The sequence below is a fragment of the Orcinus orca genome, chromosome 9 (assembly GCF_937001465.1).
Source record: "Orcinus orca chromosome 9, mOrcOrc1.1, whole genome shotgun sequence".
NCBI lineage: Eukaryota > Metazoa > Chordata > Mammalia > Artiodactyla > Delphinidae > Orcinus > Orcinus orca.
Genome location: NC_064567.1, coordinates 51,621,191 through 51,645,570, shown reverse-complemented (window position 1 = coordinate 51,645,570; position 24,380 = coordinate 51,621,191). Strand labels below are relative to the sequence as shown.

At 35.3% G+C, this 24,380-nt stretch overlaps 1 protein-coding gene across 1 annotated transcript in view; it reads left to right on the top strand.

Moving 5' to 3' along the window:
- Window positions 1-24,380, top strand: part of STK31 (serine/threonine kinase 31) — a 61,809-nt gene that overhangs the window by 2,250 nt on the left and 35,179 nt on the right. The window contains exons 3-13 of the mRNA XM_033420551.2: window positions 2,377-2,499; window positions 9,159-9,338; window positions 10,965-11,081; window positions 12,633-12,752; window positions 14,298-14,429; window positions 15,654-15,755; window positions 17,103-17,183; window positions 19,322-19,447; window positions 20,073-20,198; window positions 21,720-21,806; window positions 22,567-22,716. Of these exons, the coding sequence (XP_033276442.2) occupies window positions 2,377-2,499; window positions 9,159-9,338; window positions 10,965-11,081; window positions 12,633-12,752; window positions 14,298-14,429; window positions 15,654-15,755; window positions 17,103-17,183; window positions 19,322-19,447; window positions 20,073-20,198; window positions 21,720-21,806; window positions 22,567-22,716 (1,344 nt within the window). The remainder of the gene's footprint in view (window positions 1-2,376; window positions 2,500-9,158; window positions 9,339-10,964; window positions 11,082-12,632; window positions 12,753-14,297; window positions 14,430-15,653; window positions 15,756-17,102; window positions 17,184-19,321; window positions 19,448-20,072; window positions 20,199-21,719; window positions 21,807-22,566; window positions 22,717-24,380) is intronic.

The following is a 24,380-nucleotide window of genomic DNA, read 5'->3' as shown; positions in this document are numbered from 1 at the left end:
GGTAGGGGAGGGATATGAAGAATGGAATATTTCATGTGACTTCTTCATTAGTGTAGGTAAAAATATATTTATTTCCTCTTGGAATTTTCTTTAGTTTATTATATTGAGCTGAATGGAACTCCTTCTTTTTCATATAAAGATATTTGGTACAACAATCATAGCTTTCCATAGTACCTATGAGCCCTAAACTTGTGTTTGGAGTTGTCCTATCTTAAGTATCGGTGGTTTCTGCCTCTGGGGATTGTACCCTGAAAGTCTTATTTCCTATTCCTTCTAGGTTGGCCAGTTGGCAGCGTAACTGGCTCTGAATGAGAAAAGTAAACAGAATAACTAGGCCTCTGAAAATGCCAGGAATGTTTAATTTGGATAAAGGATTCGATTTGGGTTATTTTACATATTAGACCTGGTTACTGGTTACTTCTGATTATGGAAGAAAAAAAGTGACAGAAGTAATAATTTTTGAATCTCTATGAAACACAGGCAGTGTTATAGATACTTTATAAACTTTTCGTACACTAACTTTTAAATATGGGCACTTTTGGGGCTTCCCTGGTGGCACAGTGGTTGAGAGTCCGCCTGCCAATGCAGGGGACGCTGGTTTGTGCCCCAGTCCGGGAAGATCCCACATGCCACGGAGCGGCTGGGTCCGTGAGCCTTGGCCGCTGAGCCTGCGTGTCTGGAGCCTGTGCTCCGCAATGGGAGAGGCCACAACAGTGAGAGGCCCGCGTACTGCGAAATTAAAAAAAAAAAAAAAAGGGCACTTGGCACTTTTGCTCCTCAGGAAACTGAGGCCCACAGGGTTTAAGGAAATTGCTCAAGATTACGTAGTTCTAAATGTTAATATGGAATTTGAACCCAGGTATGTCTGATTACAAAGTGTATTCTAGTTCCATTTAAACCATACTGCCAGTATTAAAATACTTCATCATGTATTTTCAGGTAGTAAGATGAAAAGATGAAAAAGGACTACTTTTTAATTTTTGTTTTGTTTTTGTCATTTGAGCATAGGAAAGTGATTTATCACAGGGAGGGAGAGGGCTTAGTATATACCTAGGACTTGGTATTCTAGTAGAACAAATGTGATTTTTTTTTTTTGAAGCAATTTATTTCCGCTACTGCTGATGTTTCAGGACTTACTTTTAGGCTTTATTACCCTAAAGTTCATTTGACAGACTGAAGAGTAGATTATTGGATAAATAGAGAGTCATAATTGTCCCTCAGATAAAGTTGTCATTTTATTTCCCTGCTTGTACGTAATTTGGGTCAGTATTGTTATTTTCATTTATATATTTCGCACAGTTCCTTAACTTGATTGCCATGTGTACTTTTTTTTTTTTAATAAATTTACTTATTTATTTATTTTTGGCTGTGTTGGGTCTTCATTGCTGCTAGTGGGCTTTCTCTAGTTGCGGTGAGCAGGGGCTACTCTTCGTTGCTGTGTGGGAGCTTCTCATTATGGTGGTTTCTCTTGTTGTGGAGCACGGGCTCTAGGCACGCGGGCTTCAGTAGTTGTGGCACGTGGGCTCGGTAGTTGTGGCGCACGGGCTTAGTTGCTCCGTGGCATGTGGGACCTTCCTAGACCAGGGATGGAACCTGTGTCCCCTGCATTGGCAGGCGGATTCTTAACCACTGTGCCATCAGGGAGGCCCACCAGGTGTATTTTTGATGAAAGAGATTCTTTTCTTTTGTCTTTATAATTAGTTATATAATGGTCTGGTTGAGCTTACACAAAAAAGAGTATTCTAACATTCAGGCTTTTAAGTGTATGTGCCAGACACTGTTACAGGCAGTAGACACATGCATTTGTTTAAGACGTGGTCCTATCCCTCTATCTACCTTGGGTATTGGCCGGATATATAAATAGATAGTTTTAATATAGTTTGGTAAGTACTATATATAACAGAGGTAATTCACAGCATTCTTGGATATCTCTCATATCTATTTCCAAACATAGCCTTTTGGGTGAATTGGAGGTTTTATCATGGTGGAGATTAACTGAATCTTGAAAGATAAGTAGATGAAGGAATTGAGGGTGGGCTGAGAGTAGGAAGGAGACAGTGTGTAATTAGCCATAGATACTTGTATAATTTTCTTAAGAAAAGGAAAAATTTTATTGTTGCAGAAATGATAGGAAAAGATGAAGATTAACAGAGAAGAATTGTTGAACGTAAATCTTATTTCTAATTAAGGGAGAGAAAACTCTGTCATTTTGGTGATCTAAGGAGACAGGTGTTTGTCTGAAGTGTTTACTATGTTTGGAGAATGTAATGTTAAATTTTACTAACTTTAAGAGATCAGTTTTTTTCATAGAGGTCAGTGTGTAGAAAAAAACACCTGATATATTAATGATGGTTATTCTTTTTCTCCTTCCTCCAGAATGAAGGGAATATTTTGATAGCCAAAAGAAATGAAGTACAACAGAAGCTGTACATGGCAGTAGAAGTTTTTATTCTGGAAGTTGATGAGTTACCTCTTAATAAACGCTTGAAAACATTACAGGTTGGAATTTTAAAAGATACTAAATATACATTAAATATACATTAAAATATGTTTATTGTTTGAGAGGTGAAATTAGCATTTACCTTTAGACTTCAGATAGTACTGATGGCTGCAAAAGTTTTTCTCTGATAAATCCTAGTTTCTTTTTAATGGTGTTAAAATTTTATATTGATATATTTAACGTGTTTATGTATGTATATGTATTTATCCTGCAAATAAGGTAAAATGATCAGGCATGTCAGGCTTGCTAGAGCAGCATTCTTTGGGAAAACTCACAGAGACAGGAGCAGTAGCAGGCAGGTGAGTCCCTGTTACCCACTGCATTCTAGCAGAAAATCTAGTAAAGCCATATGTTAGAGTTAGGGAGAGGGATCCTGATCCTTGAGTTATAGGTCTTTTAAGATTTGTGATAGGGGATAGAGTACAGTAGCTGTATGATGTTGTGGAACCTTGTCTTTAGTCCTATCCTTTCAGCTCAGAAATGACTAATTTGGAGTGAATGAGTGTGACAATGTTGTCATTCCGCCTGTTAACATAGTCTTTCTACTTATTCACATCTTTTATTATGTTTTTTAATGATGTTTAAAAGTTTTCTCCATAGCGCCTCATGCATTTTCTTCATTTAACTCCAAGACATTTATACTTTTGATTGCTTTTGTGAATGTTATCTTATTTTCCATTTCCTAGTTATTTTTGATGGTGTAGAGGGATACTACTGATTTTTATATATTGATGTCTCTCTGGCAACTCTGCTGAACTCTCTTTTAGTTTTTGTCAGTTGATACTCTGAGCTTTCTGTGTGGTCATATCATTTGAATACAATAACCCTCTTCTACTCCTTCTACCTTTTATGTATCTTAGAATTTTTACTGTTTGTCAGTATCTTTAATACCAAGTTGAATAATAGCTGTCTTGTTTTATACTGTAGGGAATAAGGTTGCTGGAGAATTGGAGAAAAGGATATTCAGGGACATCTGGGCACTGTCTCTTTTTTTTTTTAACATCTTTATTGGAGTATAATTGCTTTACAATGGTGTGTTAGTTTCTGCTTTATAACAAAGTGAATCAGTTATACATATACATATGTTCCCATATCTCTTCCCTCTTGCGTCTCCTTCCCTCCCACCCTCCCTATCCCACCCCTGTAGGTGGTCACAAACCACCGAGCTGATCTCCCTGTGCTATGCGGCTGCTTTCCACTAGCTATCTATTTTATGTTTGGTAGTGTGTATATGTCCATGCTACTCTCTCACTTTGTCACAGCTTACCCTTCCCCCTCCTTGTATCCTCACGTCCATTCTCTAGTAGGTCTGTGTCTTTTTTTCCGTCTTACCCCGAGGTTCTTCATGACCTTTTTTTTTTTTCCTTAGATTCCATATATATGTGTTAGCGTACGGTATTTGTTTTTCTCTTTCTGACTTACTTCACTCTGTATGACAGACTGGAATAACCTATACTATTTATGCAATTCCATTTAAGGAAACGGAATTTTCTTAGTGAGGTCCATCCACCTCACTACAAATATCTCAATTTCGTTTCTTTTTATGGCTGAGTAATATTCCATTGTATATATGTGCCACATCTTCTTTATCTATTCATCCGATGATGGACACATAGACATTTCTCCAAAGAAGATATACAGATTGCCAACAAACACATGAAAGGATGCTCAACATCACTAATCATTAGAGAAATGCAAATCAAAACTACAATGAGATATCATCTCACACTGGTCAGAATGGCCATCATCAAAAAATCTAGAAACAATAAATGCTGGAGAGGATGTGGAGAAAAGGGAACCCTCTTGCACTGTTGGTGGGAATGTAAATCGATACAGCCACTATGGAGAACAGTATGGAGGTTCCTTAAAAAACTAAAAATAGAACTACCATACGACCCAGCAATCCCACTACTGGGCATATACCCTGAGAAAACCATAATTCAAAAAGAGTCATGTACCAAAATGTTCACTGCAGCTCTTTTTACAATAGCCAGGACATGGGCATGGTCTCTTTTTGTCCACGTAGATGAAGGTGTAGTTTTCATATTACTGTGTATGGTTCAGGAGCCATTGGAGCCCTGGTTTGAAACATTTTCTTAAATGGAATTGCATAAATAGTACAGGTTATTCCAGAATGGTGAAGTGAGCTTTTCATATAAAAGGATAGTGTTGAAAGAATTCACCTCTCTGCATTGCAGCTTCTGCTTTACCCTGTAAAGTTTTATTTCTTCTCATTAACTGTTAGAAAACAGAGGTGAAGGATCGGCAAACAAGGTCATTTTTAAAGCTCTTTTCTTTTTAAAGTTTAATCTTAAAAGAAGTTTTGCCAAATCTGGTTTGTCTCTCTTTCTACTATTCCCCTCGGTCACCAGTTTATTCTTTTTTTAAAAATTTTTACTGGAGTATAGTTGATTTATAATGTTGTGTTAGTTTCAGGTGTACAGCAAAGTGAATAAGTTACATATATACACTCTCTTTTAGATTCTTTTCCCATGTAGGCCATTGCAGAGTATTGAGTAGAGTTACCTGTGCTATACAGTAGGTTCTTATGAGTTATCTATCTTATATATAGTAGTGTGTATATGTCCCCCCACCCAGAATCATATTTTTCTACATCTGTAACTCTGTTTCTGTTTTGTAGATAAGTTCATTTGTACCCTTTTTTTAGATTCCACATATAAGCAATATCATATGATATTTGTCTTTCTCTGACTTCACTCAGTATGACAATCTCTGGGTCCATCCATGTTGCTGCAGATGGCATTATTTCATTCTTTTTTTATGGCTGAGTAATATTCCACTGTATATATGTACCACATCTTCTTTATCCATTCCTCTGTTGATGGACGTTTAGGTTGCTTCCATGTCCTGGCTATTGTAAACAGTGCTACAGTGAACATTAGGGTGCATGTATCTTTTTGAATTATGGTTTTCTCCAGAGCTACATGTAAACGAATGAAATTAGAACACTCCCTAACACCATACACAAAAATAAACTCAAAATGGATTGACGACCTAAATGTAAGGCTGGATACTATAAACCTCTTAGAGGAAAACATAGGCAGAACACTTTTTGACATAAATCACAGCAAGATCTTTTTCAATCCACCTCCTAGAGTAATGAAAATAAAAACAAAAATAAACAAATGGGACCTAATTAAATTTAAAAGCTTTTGCACAGCAAAGGAAACCATAAACAAAATGAAAAGACAACTTACAGAATGGTAGAAAATATTTGCAAATAAAGCAACTGACAAGGGATTAATCTCCAAAATATACAAATGGCTCATGCCCCTCAATATCAATAAAACAAACAACCTAGTCAGAAAACGGGTGGAAGATCTAAATAGACATTTCTCCAAAGAAGACATACAGATGGCTAAAAAGCACATGAAAAGATGCTCAACATCACTAATTATTAGAGAAATGCAGATCAAAACTACAATGAGATATCACCTCACAGTGGTCAGAATGGCCGTCATCAAAAAGTCTACAAATAATACATGCTGTAGAGGGTGTGGAGAAAAGGGAACCTGCTTGCTCTGTTGGTGGGAATGTAAATTGGTACAGCCACTATGGAGAACAGTATGGAGGTTCCTTGTAAAACTAAGAGTTACCATGTGATCCAGGAATTCCACTCCTGGGCACCGGATTATTCTTTAAGCTTCTCTTTAGTTTGCTGAAAAATAGTTAGATTTTTTTTTTATATTCTTCAAGTAAATACTTAAGAAATATACTTTGATAATGAGGGTCAAAGAAGTGAAATGTCATGATTTTGATTTCCTCAGCATTTATTGAGATTTTTTTTGTGGCCTACAATACATGGTTAATTTTTCATGACCGTTCCTTTTAAGTTCAAAAAGAAAGTATATTCTAGGTTTTCTTTGTGTGCAGTTTCTGACCTATAGCTATTATTTTAAGCTTTAATCTTCTGTATCTTTGCTTAGTTTTTTTATCTGATCAGTTTGGGGATATTTTTGTTATATATTCTAGTTAATATATTGTTATATATTCTGCTTCTTTAAATTGTTCAGAATATTTCATTGCTGTATTGTTGAGTGTTAATGAATTTGTGATTGTTATGTATTTTAAGCTGTTATGTAACATTATTTTTCCCTTATGATGTTTTGGGATAAAATTTTATTTTTGTTTTCTTTTAAAATTCTTACCCACCTGTCTTTCTGGTTAATATTTGCTTTATATATTTTTTCTTTTTTTCTCCCTTTATTTTAAATGTCTCTCTGAGACAACACACTAACAGATCATTTTTAAAAAGAATCCAACGTGTAAATCTGCCTTTTGATGGGTAGCTTGATTTATATATTTATAATTACTGTTTTATTAGAACTTATTTCTGTGATTATTTTTGTGTTTCTGTTTATCATGGTTTCTTTTTTTTCCTCCCTTTTTTTTCACCTTCTACCCCTGATATCTTAGAACATTTTCACTTGCCTCTGGTGTGCCTTTTTGTCTGTCTGTACCTCCCTCCCATGAATCTAACAACCACAATTGTTGTCTAGGATTTTACTTACAGATTGTTACAGATACTGTATATGATAACTCAAGTAACAGACTTTAGAGTTATTTTCTCACTCTTATTTATTTTGTAAATTATTGGATATCTTTTGGTTTACTCTGTATTGGAATACTTTCTTTGAGAGTACTTTCAAGGAGGGCTTTGAGTGGTTGACTTTGTGACGTATTGAATGTCTCGGGATATTGTATTTAAACAATTTAAATATTTAAACAATTGCTTACATTTAAGCTCTTTAAATAATTGTTTAATGAGCTACAAAATATTAGGTCCATTTTCTCTTCAGACCTTTGACAATAATAATCCATTGTTTTCTTATTTCAGTAGTTGTTGATATGAGTCTGATTTTTGTTCTTCTGTTACCTTTTTTCCTCCTGGAGCTTGAACATTTTCTCTTGACTTATTTCCTAAATTGCACTGAAACATATATAAGTTTAGATTTAATCTGAGGCAAGTCAGTTTGAGGTTTTTCTTTAACTCTAGGAAATATTTGATAATTATTTCTTAAAATACTGTCTCCCCCCCCCCCACCTCATTTACATTTTCTTTGATTCTGAGACTTCTGTTAGATGGGTGTTTAAACTTCTGTTCTTTACATATTTTAATTGTTCATTCATTTTTTTCTATCTTTTTATCCCTTTCTGTGTCTTTTTGGAAGGATCCTTGACTTAACCACCTAGTCACTAATTGGTTCTTTTGCTGTATTTCTTCTGCCACTTAACCAATCCCTTGTGTTCTTTATTTCAAAGATTATTTCTTTCATACTTAATAATTTCAGTTGTTATTCATAGCTACTTGGTTTTGCTTTATGTTTCCAATTTTCTTTCTTTGAGAATATTTGTTATGTTTATTTTGAGTTCTTACTATTATCTGGGCTACTGATTTTGCTTCCTTTTTATAAGGTGGCTTAGTTTATTATATTTCTTTCGGAATGCTTGTATTATTCACACATTTCATCCTCCCCTGTACTTCCCCTCAGGACCTCATATTCTCTTGAGAATTATAAACTGCCTTAGTGTGCTGTTGTATACATATGTGATAGTGTGGTAATGGGACCTAGGGAGGGGTGAAAGCTTGGACCGTAATTTCACATGGGTTTAGGGAATAGGATGGGGTTGTTACTCAGAACTTCTAGGGTTGCAGTCTGGGCTCAACTACTTCTTATTGGCTTTTCTTCTAGGTGATCTTACTCTTCAGAGGACCTCCCAGTCCTGGGAGGAAAAGAGCCACTGCTCTTTTCCAGGGGCTGCTACCCATGGGTGTAAATGCTACCAGGTATTCAGGGCAAAAGGGAAGAAAAGAGAGTGCTTGGCCAATCCTTTTGTATTGGTTATTAGTTTCTGCCTCATCTAGGTTCTTATACTGTACTTGTATAAATCCTTGCCTCTTGCTTGTGCTGCTGCTTTCCTGCCCAATGTGAGGGAGAAAGAAGGGCGTATGAAGACAGTTCTTGTCCCACAGGATATTCTCTGCTGTGGTACAGGCCTTCTCCCACTTGGTATGACCGTATTCATTCAATGCCAAGCACCAGCCATCCTCTCTCTTTCCAAGGGTTTCTCAGAGTTTTGTGATAAAAATTTCTGGGGTCTATTAAGTTTTCCTCTTGTCTCTGTGACATTTCTAGAGTCTGATTCCTAGAGAGAGCCATCAAGCTCTTTTGTCTCTTCTAAGCCTTTCTAAAAATGCTTTTAAGTGCATACACACACACACACACACACACACACACATATATGCTTAATGTCTTTCCTTAATTGGAATTATTTGAATGTTTTGGTATGTTTATTTTTACTTAGCAGTAGCTCTTAGAAACTTCCATATCAGGACAAAATAGTAGTGATTCTTATGTAAAGTCAGAGAAAAAAGGATAATTTCTACTTGATTAAAAACCTAAGAATATAAAACCTTCTATTTATAACCTTAATTCACTTAACGTTTACTCTTACAGTCCAAATAAATCACCTTATACGTAGTCTTATGCTTTTATGTCTAATTATTCTAAGTTTTATTTATAAAATGCTCAAAGATAGGGATTCAACATACTACTTTTCTCTCAGATTCTAATATGGTGCTTGAATCCTAATATAAAATTAATAAACTTTAAAAAACAGAAGTATCTCTCTGCAGGATTTGTCAGCGTCTTTAGAAGCAGTATATGGACAGGCCAAAGAAGGGACAAACTCTGAAGAAATACTGAAGAAATTTTATGACTGGAAGTGTAATAAAAGAGAGTTGTTCACCAGCGTTAGAAGTGAAACAGAGGTTTCTCTACAACATCTTGTAACATGGTTTCAGAGTACCTTAAAGGTAACGAGCTGTTGCCGAGTGGTGTCGTAGCATAAACCAGGGAATGTTTTATTTTTAAATTGTCCACATGTAATTTACTTCTTTCTGAGAGAGAGAGTGAGGGAGGGAGGGAGAGAGAGATAAAAAAGAGAAAAAATATTAATGAGAATATGAATGAGAATGCTGGGATAGAAGAGTGAGGGATTTACACATTTACATTCTCTGTTTAGGACATATATGAAAACAACTTCAGTCAAGTTACAGGTGTAAGATAATGTCAGTGGAGTTTATTACAAGTCTAGTGTATATTTTACAGCTATGGTATAGAGATAAGGGTATGTGCTTTGAGGGTAGTAGAGCTTTCCTCTTTTTGGTTTCTTTTTTAGCAAGACATATGTGTTTTAACATTAGTTGGCTAACTAGCCATGATTACAATGTTGTTTAGCAGTGTAAATCTTTTAAGTTTTAGTTATCTTAAATATCCTAAAGATATCTAAAGTAAATGGGGAATATTAGTCTCATTTGATATTAGATATTAGAAAAGGTATCTTGCATATCTTTTTGTTTTTTTAGTTCTTAATTATTGTGAAAACACCATGTAATTTTCTAAAAGGCTTGGAGGCATGTGGCGTTGTGTAGTGTACTCAGAACCTTAATTAAATTTTGGCCTAATTTTGTTATTGATTCTGTGTTCTTCTGTGTGCTTTACATCCTCCTGAGCAAAGGGAAAGACACCTATAGTGTCATTTATCTCTCGGTGTGAATGATTTCCAAATATGCAGTTCTAGCTTTGTCTGGGGAAAAAAAAATCTTTAATCTCCTGCTACTTCTAGAACTCTTCATTTTTGGTACTTTCTTATGGATACATTAATGTAACTAAGTTATTTCTTTGTCTTCTTTTGTTATTGATCATAATTGTCTTTCCATTTAGGTTAATTATCTGTTATCCTTTTCTTTCATTTCCGTATCCGTTTCCCAAATCTAGACCTCCATAAACACAAATCTGAACCTCTGAAAGCCGAGTGACTGCTTATGACATTTATGTTCTGTATTATAGTTTGGGCCCCTGATGTCTATTCTATTTAACACCTTATTATAAAGTCTGTTTCCTGATAGAAAGCACCTTAGTTTTCCTAATGAGATGGAAACTATCAGGGTTTAATTTTTAACTTTGAATCTTCATATTCCTTAATGCTAGTGGGTCATCATTAAGTACCAGGTATAATCATACCCCTTCTTTGTATAAATGCTGATATTGTCTGCCCACTACCTGTCAGATTTAAACTTGCTACCTGAGCAGTCAAGTTTCTTTACCAGTATTTAGTCAGACTGCCTCTTTTACTGTTCCCCCAAAACATCTTGGTCTTGTCCCTGTTTTTTTTCATAATTTTCCTCTGTATTGTCCTCTCATCTCTCTTAATCACTAATTACCTAAACAAAAATCTGTGTTTTCTTTAGGCATGTGAGGTGTGTATACCTTTTCTTTCTGGTGCATAAGTTTTGTGAGGGTTGTACTTTAAGTTTCTTGTGTTTATTTCCCCCTCGTTGCCCAGTACATAGGTTAATGCTCTGCTCCAGGTATAAGGACACAATACTAATTGAAATAATTAAATGAGATACTTCATGTTTTTTATTTTTGCACACGAGGCCTTTGATCTATCTGTGGAAGAATCACTGACTTCTGAAGACACAATTGGTAATATTGATGAAATCCTAGAGAAGGCTGGGTCAAGTGTCTGCAAAGAGCTGGAGATATCTCTGATTGTGAGTATTGATAGTCTTATTACTGCTTCCTTTGAAGCAAAGTGGTTTCCTTACTAGGTAGAGTGTTAAGACTAGTCTTAGCTTTCCTCGTAAAGGCCTATTTGAGATAGTAACACCGTCAAGTTCTAATCCAAATACAGTGTGAAGTCTTATTCTTCCACAGGGTGGTTGGTATTTTGATTTTAGTAGGATATTTCACATGAAAAAAAAATCTAATGTTTAATTCCAGGAAAACAACTCTTTTTTTTTTAACAGATTTATTTATTTATTTTTGCTGTGTTGGGTCTTCGTTTCTGTGCGAGGGCTTTCTCCAGTGTGGCAGGCGGGGGCCACTCTTCATCGCGGTGCGCGGGCCTTTCACTATCGCGGCCTCTCTTGTTGCGGAGCACAGGCTCCAGATGCACAGGCTCAGTAGTTGTGGCTCACGGGCCTAGTTGCTCCGCGGCATGTGGGATCCTCCCAGACCAGGGCTCGAACCTGTGTCCCCTGCATTAGCAGGCAGATTCTCAACCACTGCGCCACCAGGGAAGCCCCAGGAAAACAACTCTTAATCTGAGTGTGTCAGCTTTCGTTAGCACTTGATTCTTGAGTCCGTCATACCCAGTGACTGTAAGTGTAAGATAAGACTCTTTAGAGTTTGTGAAAACTTGAAATAAAATCTGAAACAGCTCTTGGAAGTGGATACACAAGTTTGATTAGTAGCTCCCTTTCCCTACTGTGTATACTCTCTTTTGCTGTGTAAAGTTAAAAATTAGTGTATTTTACACTACCAAACGTAAGGTAGATAGCTAGTGGGAAGCAGCCGCATAGCACAGGGAGATCAGCTTGGTGCTTTGTGACCGCCTGGAGGGGTGGGATAGGGAGGGTGGGAGGGAGGGAGACGCAAGCGGGAAGAGATATGGGAATATATGTATATATATAACTGATTCATTTTGTTGTGAAGCTGAAACTAACATACCATTGTAAAGCAATTATACTCCAATAAAGATGTTAAAAAAAAAAAATTAGTGTATTTTGTAATGTTAATATTGCTCACTGGAACTCTTAACCAGTTTCTCAGGCTGCCTACCAAAGTCTCATTGGTTATGTTCTTTATTTTGCTTGTTTCTCTTTACCTTTTGTGATTTTATAAAGATTGGCATTAAAAAATACGCATTACTATATTTCCCTATTGTCAAATTGTCCTTATTTAGATGGTTTAGTCAGGCTTGATTTTAGAAGTGGTTGTTAACAGATATCTAAAAATAAAGTGTTGAAGTTCTATATATTGTTTAGTTCTTACATTTAGCATAACAGTATCCCTGATTTCCTTTAACACTCTACTTCAGACAGCTTTAAGTATAATCGCGTTATGGGAATAAAATTTCCTGTATGAACATCTTTGATATCAATCTCTCTTCTCCCTAGAAAAATATCTATGTTTAAGAAATACTTTGAAATAGATATAGAAATTCGTTAAGGATATCATTTTAAAGTGTATCCATTATTATCGAAGGTTTTAACTATTTTGTATTCCTTTGTATATAAATCTGTGTGTATGATTTCATTTAGGAGCAAGGTGATGCAGACAAGGAGATCACTTTAAATGCATATAGTCAAGTAGTACAAAAGATCCGTTCAGAGGAAAGGCTTATTGCCACAGTACAATCCAAGTACAAGGACAGTGTTGAGGTTGGATTATGCTTTATATTATTGGTCTTATATACTGATGCTTTGAAATTTTTAATACTTAAACTTTTCTCAAGTAGTTTAATACCCAGTGTGTAGATAAATTATTTACTATTGCTAGAAAAACACTATAGCCATTGTTAGCTGGTATATAATTAAATTCATCCTGTAGTGGAAATGACATTTCACTGATATAAATATATTGAGATTTTTTTATTGTCTTAAATCTTTGATTTTCTTATGTCCTTTAAAACATAACTTTTATCATTTTCTTTTTTTTTTTTTTTTTTTTGCGGTACACGGGCCTCTCACTGCTGTGGCCTCTCCTGTTGCGGAGCACAGGCTCCGGACGCGCAGGCTCAGCAGCCATGGCTCACGGGCCCAGCCGCTCCGCGGCGTGCGGGATCTTCCCGGACCAGGGCACGAACCCGTGTCCCCTGCATCGGCAGGCGGACTCTCAACCACTGCGCCACCAGGGAAGCCCTCATTTTCTTTTTGCCTATACAAGTTTACAGTAGAAAACTTGCTATATACAGAAAGATAAGAAATAAAAACATTGATTATAGTCCCTTTTGCTTAAGAGATACTTACTGCTAGTTTCAGAGTATTTCCTTTGTGAATGGTGACTTATATGTATGTATGAATATTATGTACACTGCATCATTTTGTAAACTGTTTTGAAAATGTTTTCTTCATTTAATTGTGTATTATAAACATTTGCCCATATGATTAATAATTCTTGTATACGGTCATTTTGAGTGATTAAAACATCATCTCTTGCATAGATGTACAGTGTTATTTAACCTTTCATCTATCAGATGTTAAGGTTACTTCCATTTTTTTTTTTACCATAAATAACACTGTACATAATCTTTTTTTTTTTTTTAAATTTTTTATTTTTTGGTACGCAGGCCTCTCACTGTTGTGGCCTCTCCCGTTGCGGAGCACAGGCTCTGGACGCACAGGCTCAGCGGCCATGGCTCACGGGCCCAGCCGCTCCACAGCATGTGGGATCTTCCCGGACCAGGGTACGAACCCATGTCCCCTGCATCAGCAGGCGGACTCTCAACCACTGCGCCACCAGGGAAGCCCTGTACATAATCTTTGTACATAATTTTGTGTGTATTTCCTCAAATAGATTCCTAAAAATTGTTAATTACTAAGTCAAAAGGAATGAACATTCTTAAAACTTGATACATATTGTCAAACTACTTTTGGGAAGGGTAATTTCAATTTACATCCTCACTAGAAATTCAATTTGCATTTTCTGTAGCAAAGTGTGTCTCACTGCGTGTCTCAGCTTGAAATATTTTTTCCCGTTGTTTCTTTGATTGCTAGAATGATACTCTTCTAAATAGATATGTGGATAATTAAGAAATCAGTGGGTAGAATTGTCTTGTTGAAAATTGAAGAATTTCTTATTTCAATCTGAACTCAGTAAATACTAGTTGAATCTTAATAGAAAATTAATGAGTGGTCAGGAAGCGACTGTTCGATTAATATTGTTGTCTGTGTGTTGAAAATATAACAACTCTTTCTCTCACTTAGTTTAAGAAACAGATTATTGAATGTTTAAATAAGAGCCCCAATGTGGATCACTTGCTGTCCATTAAAAAGACACTGAAAAGCTTAAAGGCTCGACTGAGATGGAAATTGGTTGAAAAGAATAATTTGGAAGAAGTAAGGAAACAGTTGGTTCTTACTGAACTCTGTGTGTACCTCATTTTATTTATGCGTAAGAGTAATGCATAAATACACTCTTTAAAATTATTCACATTTTGTTTTATTTTTCCCTTCTGTGTTTGTGTTTAAATAAAATTACTACGTTAATAGTGTAAACATTTTCCCATGTCATGAAGTGCTTTAAAAATACATTTTACATCTTTGCCTTGGTTGTTAGTAAGATAAGCATTTTCGAATAATTTAAAAAACTGTTGATAATGGACTGTTATAATGTCTATTAAAAACAAGCCTACTACATGCTGCAAGGCAATGGGGTACTCCCCCAAAGGCAGAATTTTGTTGTAAAGATCAGGATGTCTTTTGTTAGCTCTCTTTTTAATGGCTGGACATACTATTTCTTGCAAATAGTTTAAGTTGTTTTCATATTATAATAGAACTGGAAGAATTAGGACACTTTAAACTGGACTAAACCTCCTTCTTTAGGCTTGAAACTGTGAATAAACTGGCATTCTTTGTTTCCTTGAACAAAGAATTTACTTGTCAAAGGGATTTACATTATATCTTAATCCAACTTGAGTTAGCTTTCTTCCTCATTGGAGCATTTAAGCATGGAGTAGAGCTAATTTAATAGTTTAAAATTTTTCTTGTTTTATCCTATTTTGGGCTGTGGGGAATGGGGTCTTTTTTAGTTTAATTTTTTAACTTTTATAGAAACATCTAACTTTGAAAACATGTACCTTTTAAGGAGGCTTGTTAATTATCTTAGAGTTTTATGGAGTCTTTGTGAGTCCTACATTGTCTTTCTTGTAGTAGACATGCCACATGTTTACTAATTTTTTAAAAATCAAATCTTACATAGAAAAAGGTTCCAGGGAGTTTAATTGTATTCTGGTTCCTATTCTTGACATTTACTTTATGGTGGCAGTTGGTCATCTTAGAGAAAATGTACAGCAAATTAAGAGATAAGAAAAATCTATGTAATTAATTTTATGACTTTATTTTTATAATTCCTTTTTGTAGGTTTTGGAAAAGTCAGGATTAGAATAATAAATATTAATTCGACAAGTGTTATGAGAGATTGTTATGTGCTAGGTATAGAAGGATGAATAGAAATCAGACAGAGTGATTTGCTGTAGAAGTTGCATTAATTCTTACTAGGAAGACTTGTTTTGAGTCTACTTTCATAAGTCTATAAGGTCACTTTTTTCTTTCTGATTAAAGTCCGATGACCATGATGGATCTGAGATTGAGGAAATAAAACAAGAAATAACTCAGTTGCAGAATAGTGTCTTTCAGGAAATTTATCATGAGCGGGAGGAATATGTAAGTATTTGATGCTTTGAAATTTTGAATTAGTTTCTACTGTAAAAATTGAATTCAAATATCCATTTTTATGAAGTGTACTATAATCAAAAGATCAGAGATTATATTGGCATAGTTAAGTTGGTATAGTAATGTTTGTGAATTTAGAAATTAATTTCTGATGACAAAATAATTCATAACCATTGTGCCAAATGTGAAAATTACAGAAAAGTATAAGGAAGAAGAAACATCATCTGTAATGTTCTCACTCAGTGGTAACAGTAGTATAATCACATTTAACTTTTGAGTTTACTTCCTTTTAGTTTGCTTTCTGCTTCTTTTTACAAGAATCGAGATCATAACAGACACTTTTGCATATTGCTTGTTTTCTGTTGAAGATAAAGCCTAAAGTTTTTTTCCTTTATTAAAATCTGTATGAACATCATTTTAGCTTAAAACTGCAATGAAAACATTAATAGGGCATCATAATTTAGTTGAAGAATATAACAAAATAAAACTACTGGGTTGGGGGAAAGTTCTACCATGAATTTTTGTGACTTTGGAAGAGTTAGTCAGCATATTTTGTCTTTAAAATGGAAAGAATATTGTATTTTATGTTTCAGGGATGTTATGGGAAAGAAGATAAGAAACAGTGCCTCTGAAAAATAAAAATACTATGAAAATAATAGGCATTTTAAGTGTTATGCATTATTTAGCAAACTTATCTGATAGTGTGTGCTTCATTGTTCACCTTATGAACCTTGGATAAAATAGCTATCTCCCAGGAACTTGATAAGTATCTAGAAGTTTTACTGAATAAACATGTGATGTGACTTTTCTAAGGATTCTCAATTTACACATTTGCTTCAAAGTAGCTTTTGCAGAGCTACATGTTAATTTTTTCTTTCAAGGCTTTTATGATTTTTTTCTTCCTAACATGAAATAGCCATTGTTTTAAAATGTTACTGTGTTCTGTTTTGTTCTGTGTTTGTACTGTGTTCTACTATTTTGAGAAATAGTCACAATTTTATGACTCAAATTGGTTTTTCATGACACTTTTTCATTTTAGCTTGTGAATGAGTATGGACTTTTGACCTTAGGCAAGCTTTTGTGCCTGTATATGTATATTAAGCTTAAAATTGGTAATTAAGTTTTTCTTCTGTTAGTAAGATGGTAATTTAGAACCAAATGACTCTTGGTTTTCGTTTAATATTTCTTGTAGCAGAAGGCCAAATCAGTGATTATATATTTTATGAGGTTATATATATTATTAGATTATATATCTTGTTAGATATATAATAAGGGAGTTACCAACATGTCACAATTGAATATATATTGATCTATAATAAAAATATTTTTTAAATTTAGGAGAAGCTGAATAGCTTGGTACAGAAATGGTTCCCTGAGCTTCCTCTACTTTATCCTGAAATAGGATTACTTAAGTACATGGTAAGCTTTGTTTCCCCTGAGAATTACTATTCTGCAGAGAGTGTTGAAAAGTGATGACGTTAACATTATATGTTAGTGTTAAATTTATAATATCCTTACTTTATGAAAATGTTCCTGAGGAGTGGTTTTTAGGTATTATTAGAACTTTTCTCAAGACTGTCTTTAATACTTGCATACTATATTTATATCAATTTGCCTGTTTTTTATGTCAATTTTTATATCAATTTGCATGTTTTCCTTTGTTTTCTCTTTTCCTCATACCCACTCAATACATTGCATGGCACTTATTTGAATTACAGGTGTTTATTTTTTGAAGTGATGAAGCAGTTTAGCTTCTGTTCCAGGTTAGAATAAAAGCAGGACGGACACTGGGCTTCCCTGGTGGCACAGTGGTTGAGAGTCCACCTGCCGATGCAGGGGACGCGGGTTCGTGCCTCGGTCCGGGAAGATCTCACGTGCCGCGGAGCGGCTGGGCCCGTGAGCCATGGCCTCTGGGCCTGCGTGTCCGGAGCCTATGCTCCGCGGCGGGAGAGGCCACAGCAGTGAGAGGCCCGTGTACCACACACAAAAAAAAGCAGGACACTGATAGTCATGAGGAATTTAAACAGAATTTATCTTTTAAGTTAAAGCAGGCAGGATTCAAAGTCTGGGAGATCAGTGTATTAGAAGGACTCTGTGGAGCAGGATTGGTAAACTTCGGCTCTCAGAGCAGAATCTGTTAGCTCTGTGTTTTATGTTGTCTGCTAGGGATGAAGGACTAGATGAGATGTTTATTCTTTTCTTTTTCTTTTTTAATTTTATTTATTTATTTTTGGCTGCATTGGGTGTTCATTGCTACGCGTGGGACTTTGTCTAGTTGCGGCGAGTGGGGGCTACTCTTTGTTGCGGTGCATGGGCTTCTCATTGTGGTGGCTTCTCTTGTTGTGGAGCACAGGCTCTAGGCACGCAGGCTTCAGTAGTTGTGGCTCGCAAGCTCTAGAGCACAATCTCAGTAGTTGTGGCTCACGGGCTGAGTTGCTCCACGGCATGTGGGATCTTCCTGGACCAGGGCTCGAACTCGTGTCCCCGGCATTGGCAGGCGGATTCTTAACCACTGCGCCACCAGGGAAGCCCAAGATGTGTATTCTTTAAGATTGTCATTAAGTCCATGATAATAGCTTAAATACAGTACATAAAGGGATGTTCACATAGACTTGTGAACTCATAAATATGTAAGATTAATAAGTCCCATAAATTGTTAAAGCAATTACTGTATAATCTTTTCAGACTGAACTTTAAAATAATGTAGTGTTTTCCTTGCAATTATTTAACTCTTGCTTAGAGACTCTCTCTTATAGGATGGGTGAGTGAATATGTGGTGCTATATAGGACTTGAAAATTAATTTTAAAAATATGCTAATCTGTTTTATTGTGGAAGATTATAAAAGGTTCGAATTGTGGCTTATGGATGCCTTTAATTATTTTAAGATGTTTTCCTGTGATGTATCCTTAGGAAACCCCTGTGGATTATGTATTGTGGCTTACTTAAATATGCTGACAACACTTAAAAAAAAAAAACAAAATAATTTCACAACCCCTCTTACTAAAACTCTACCATAGTAAAACTCAGCTTGATTTAAAATGTTGATAGTCATGTTTTAGTGCAAAAAAATTATTCCTTTTAAAAAGTAGCAGAAATACCTAGTAGAGTTAAATTATTTAAAAGCCATTTTCACTTTTGAGGATTCCACTTCAGAGGCAGGGGTGTTAGAGTTCACAGTAGTCATAATTTTTAGACATCTCATTCCCATTGTACAGTTTCCTTTTTATTTGTCATCATTTTAATATTTTTTAGGAAACACATGAAGTTTTCCAAGTAAACATCAGGGTCCCTTGGAAGCACGTCTGGTTCCTCCCAGTCATCTTAAGAATCTGTTAGAGAGCTGTTGCAATGATTAAACGTATGGTCGTTACATTTTGGGTGGGAGTTCAAGAGTCAGGAAATAGAAAAAATATGAAACTTTAAATCTTTTTATTTATTGGTGTCTCCAGTAGGGTTGATGTCCAGTCCATCTAATAGTATGTAACTAATTTTGTTGATTATTTAAAAGTGCTGGGATTATTTGGATTCTTCAACTGTAACAAAAACTTGTGCCTAGAACTCTGGTGGTCTTCTTACAATGAGCTTGGAAAGGGATCTTCTTGATGCTGAGCCCATGAAGGAACTTAGCGGGAAGCGTCCTTTGGTATGTTCTGAGGTTAACGGGCAGATAATTCTTTTAAAGGTAAGTTCTTTGGTCTTGTGGGAGATTCAGAAGTACAAAGGGGAGTGGTGGTGGTACTTTTCAGGAAAGTAAAGACCCACTGTTTATTTTCTAAATTATGTGAATTGACTGGTATGATGATTATGCTTCCAGTGTGGTTGCCGGAACTAATTTTGAATTTAAAGTTTCTCTCATTTCCCTAAATAATGTATGTCTTTAATAGAATATACTTGCTTTCCTTTTTTCGGGTGAACTTATTACATTCTAGCCAAGAGCCTTTTAAAATTCTTGTTTTTCTTACATTTCTCTTTGAAATCTCAACTATTTTGCCAACACAGTCTTCTGTTCTTTGATTTCTTCTCTTCATTGACCTGGAAAACTGTTAATCATGATAGTAGGATAATTACTTTGGCTTTAGTGAATGCATATTGTAGAGTGTATATTAAGCTACTGGTAGAAATGTTCTTTTCTTTCTATATCATATCATTTAAAGCAGATAGAAAAAGTATTAAAAAAATAAATTTAGTTATATTTTAACTTATATAAAAATCTAATTTAAGTTGAAATGATATATAATTAGAGTGAGATTTTTAATCTTGGAATTGCCAATCCCTCTTTTTTTTTTTTTTTTTTTTTTTGGTACAAGGGCTATTCTGTGGATGTCGACACAGAAGCCAGGGTAATTCAGAGAGCAGCCGCGTATCACAGAGCTTGGAGAGAAGCTAAAGAAGAGTCTGGGTTGCTACCATTGATATTCCTATTTTTGTGTAAGGTAAAGTTTTTATGCTAATCTCTTGCAGAAAACATTTTATTTAAAGTGCGTTTTAGCTCCAAGCTTTAGAGAAGTAATTAATTCCTTTTAACTTTTTAAAAATTGAAGTATATAGTTGATTTACAATATTGTGTTAGTTTCAAGTGTACAGCACAGTGATTCAGTATATTTGCAGATTATATTCCATTACATGATAATGGGTATAATTCCCTGTGCTAAACAGTAAATCCTTGTTGCTTACCTATTTTATATATAATAGTTTGTATTTGTTAATCCCATACCCCTAATTTGTCCCTCCCACTTTCCCTCTCCCCTTTGGTAACCACAAGTTTGTTTTCTATGTCTGTGAGTTTCTGTTTTGTATATACGTTCATTTGTATTATTTTTTAGATTCTACGTATGTGATATCATATAGTATTTGTCTTTCTCTGACTTATTTCACTAAGCATGATATTCTCTATCCATGTTGTTGCAAATGGCAGTATTTCATTCTTTTAAATGGCTAATATCACATTGTATATCTACCACATCTTCTTAATCCAGTCATCTATTGATGGGCATTTGGGTTGCTTCCATGTCGTGGCTATTGTAAATAGTGCTGTTATGAACATTGTGGTGCATGTATCTTTTAGAATAAGTTTTTTTTGTTTTTTCCGGATATATACCCAGGAGTGGAACTGCTGGATCATATGGTAGTTCTATTTTTAGTTTTTTGAGGAACCTCCATACTGTTTTCCATAGTGGCGACACCAATTTACATTCCTACTGACAATGTATAATGGCTCCCTTTTCTCCACATCTTCTCCAGAATTTGTTATTTGTAGATTTTTTGATGATAGCCGTTATGACAGGTGTGAGGTGATACCTCATTGTGGTTTTGATTTGCATTTCTCTAATAACTAGTGATATTGAGCATCTTTTCATGTACCTGTTAGCCATCTGTATGTCTTCTTTGGAAAAATGTCTATTCAAGTCTTCTGCCCATATTTTGATTGGTGTTTTTTGATATTGAGTTGTATGAGCTTTTTGTATATTCTGGATATTAACCCCTTGTTAATCGCATCATTTGTGAATATTTTCTCTCATTTCGTAGGTTGTCTTCATTTTGTTGATAGTTTCCTTTGCTGTGCAAAAGCTTTTAAGTTTAATTAGACAGTCTTTTCAAAAGGTGGTGCTAGGCATGTAAAACAAAGAAATTAGAGCATTCCCTTACATCATATATAAAAATAAACTCAAAATAGTTTGAAGACCTAAATGTAAGACATGAAACCATAGAACTCCTGGAAGAGAACGTAGAAGAAACAGTCTGACATAAATTGTAGCAATATTTTCTCCTATCTGTCTCCCAAGGCAAAAGAAATAAAAACAAAACTAAACAAACGGGGCCTAATTAAACTTAAAAGCTTTTGCACAGCACAGAAGTAATTCTTTCCAGAAAAGTTATTTTGTACAGTCATTGTATACTAAAAATATATTGAAGAATTTTTCACTTAGATTCTCGTTCTCTGTTTTGCTTCTCAGTCTGATCCTATGGCTTATCTGATGGTCCCATACTATCCTAGGGCAAACCTGAGTGCTATTCAATCCAGCATGCCTTTAACTTTAGAAGTAAGTAAAAAAACCTTATTTCCATGGATGTATTAAATGAGAAAAATAACATCTAAAGTTTATTGAGGATATACTACATGCTTTATACAGTGTACAGTTTTGACTCATTTTGTTTAATTGTCATATCAGCCCTGTGATATGAGTTATCCTATTATATACAGATTAGAAAAATGAGGCTCACAGAGATTAATGTGACTTGCACAGGGTCCCTCATCCAGTGGCTGAGTTGGGACTTGGAATTGGGTCTTTTTGGCACCAAAGCCCATCCTTATAACTATTAAGTTGTACTGTATGTAAATTGTGTAGTATAGCACTTGGTATTTTAAGTTTTAAGCAATAGCTTTAATTTCTATTGTAAATTTATATTAGTAATAACAATAAAGGATGCCCAGATTCTTGCTACCCAGTAACACTTTTTCAGTCTCTTTTTCTTTTTTAGATGCCTTCTGCTCATTATTTGTAATCCAAGTCTTCTTAGAGACTGTAGTCTCTAAGTCATACACACACACACACACACACACACACACACACACACACACACACACACACACACACACACACACACACACACACACGGTATTACCAGTTACATAATCAGGACTTCTGTCCTTTAATTCTTTCTCTATTGCTGTATTCTTTTTAAAGGTTCATTTGGAGGAAGCTTAGTCACTTCTGGAAAAGTCTTTTAATTAGAGAAAATGTTCAGCTGTTAAAATGATTTGTCTACTTCCTGACTTCTTTTGTATGTACTTGTCTGTAGGAAGCTTTAAAGGTCATGAAAGGTGTTGCCCAGGGCCTGCATACATTGCACAAGGCTGACATAATTCATGGATCACTTCATCAGAACAATGTATTTGCTTTAAACCGTCAACAGGGAATTGTTGGAGATTTTGACTTCACCAAATCTGTGGTAAAATATAGTGGTTTTGTAAATAAGTTCTAGACTTCATTTAGTATTATTAGGCAGTAGTTCAGCACTTTTATATCATATGGTAATTTATTATAAGACCTTTGCCTTCAGTTAAGGTGTGTCATATAGTGCAAGCAATTATGTGTTATCAGGTGGGTGCTGGAACAAGAGTTTCTAAAGTTGTGCATTATATTTTTTAACTGTAAGTCTTAGGAGCAGCCTGAAATTACAGTCAATGGCATTGACAGCATTAGCATTAATCAGTTAATTCATCAAGAAACATTTAGTTGCTGGAAGTACACAAGGAAAACTAGGTGGCCATCTCCTGTCTCCCAGTCTACTGGTGCCCTTCCCCTCGATAGATTAAATTTAGATATACATACTTTGCTATTTTTTGATTAATGGGCATTTTTAGAAACTTGGGAACCTTGGACTTTTCCACTTAATTCAAGTTCGAGTTTGATGACATTGCCTGTGAATTTTGGTGTCATGTTACCTCAGAAGAGGCAATTTGTGGGAATAACAATATCAGACAATTAAAGAGCATATTGTGATCTTTTTTTTTTTTTCTTTTTGGTAGAATGGGCAGTTTCAAAATACAATCACGAGGGGCTTCCCTGGTGGCGCAGTGGTTGAGAGTCTGCCTGCCGATGCCGGGGACACGGGTTCGTGCCCTGGTCCGGGAAGATCCCACATGCCGCGGAGCAGCTAGGTCCATGAGCCTGCATGTCCGGAGCCTGTGCTCCGCAACAGGAGAGGCCACAACAGTGAGAGGCCCATGTACCACAAAAAAAATATATATATATACAATCACGAGGGAGCAGTTCTCTTTGTTAAAATAACAGCTTTATTGAGATATAATTCACATACCATAATGTGTATAATTCACTACTAATCTTAATATGGTCAAAAAGTTCTGCATCAGTCACCACTGTCTAATTCCAGAACGTTTTTTATCACCCTCAAAAAGAAACCCCATACCGGTTTGCAGTTACTCCCTCTTTCTTTCTCTACTCAGCCTCTTGGAAACCGCTAATCCATTTTCTGTCCCTATGGATTTGCCTCTTCTGGACATTTCCTATAAATGGAATTATGTGTGGCCTTTTGTGATTGACTTATTTCACTCTGCATAATGTTTTAAAAGTTCATCCATGTTGTAGCATGTGTCTAAACTTCATTCCCTTTTAAAAATGCCCAAATAATATTTCGTTGTATGGCTATGCCATATTTTGTTTTTACCTTCGTCAGTTTGTGGGCATTTGGGTTTCCACTTTTTTGATTATTATGAATAATGCTGCTATGAAAATCAGTATACAAGTTTTTGTGTGGAGATATGTTTTCTTGGGAGTGGAATTGTTGGGTTATATGGTAACTCTTCTGTGTTTCACCGTTTAATGAACAAAACTGTTTTCCAAAATGGCTGCACTGTTTTTCATTCTCATCAGCGATGTATGAGGATTCCAGTTTTTCAACATCCCTGCCAATATTTTATTGTCTGAGGAGTTCCCTTTTGACTAGTAAAAGTCATAATGCTTTTTAATTTTTTTTTAAAGAGTTTTTTTTGATGTGGACCATTTTTTTAAAGTCTTGATTGAATTTGTTACAGTTATTGCTTCTGTTTTATGTTTTGGTTTTTTTGGCCGCGAGGCTGTGGGATCTTAACT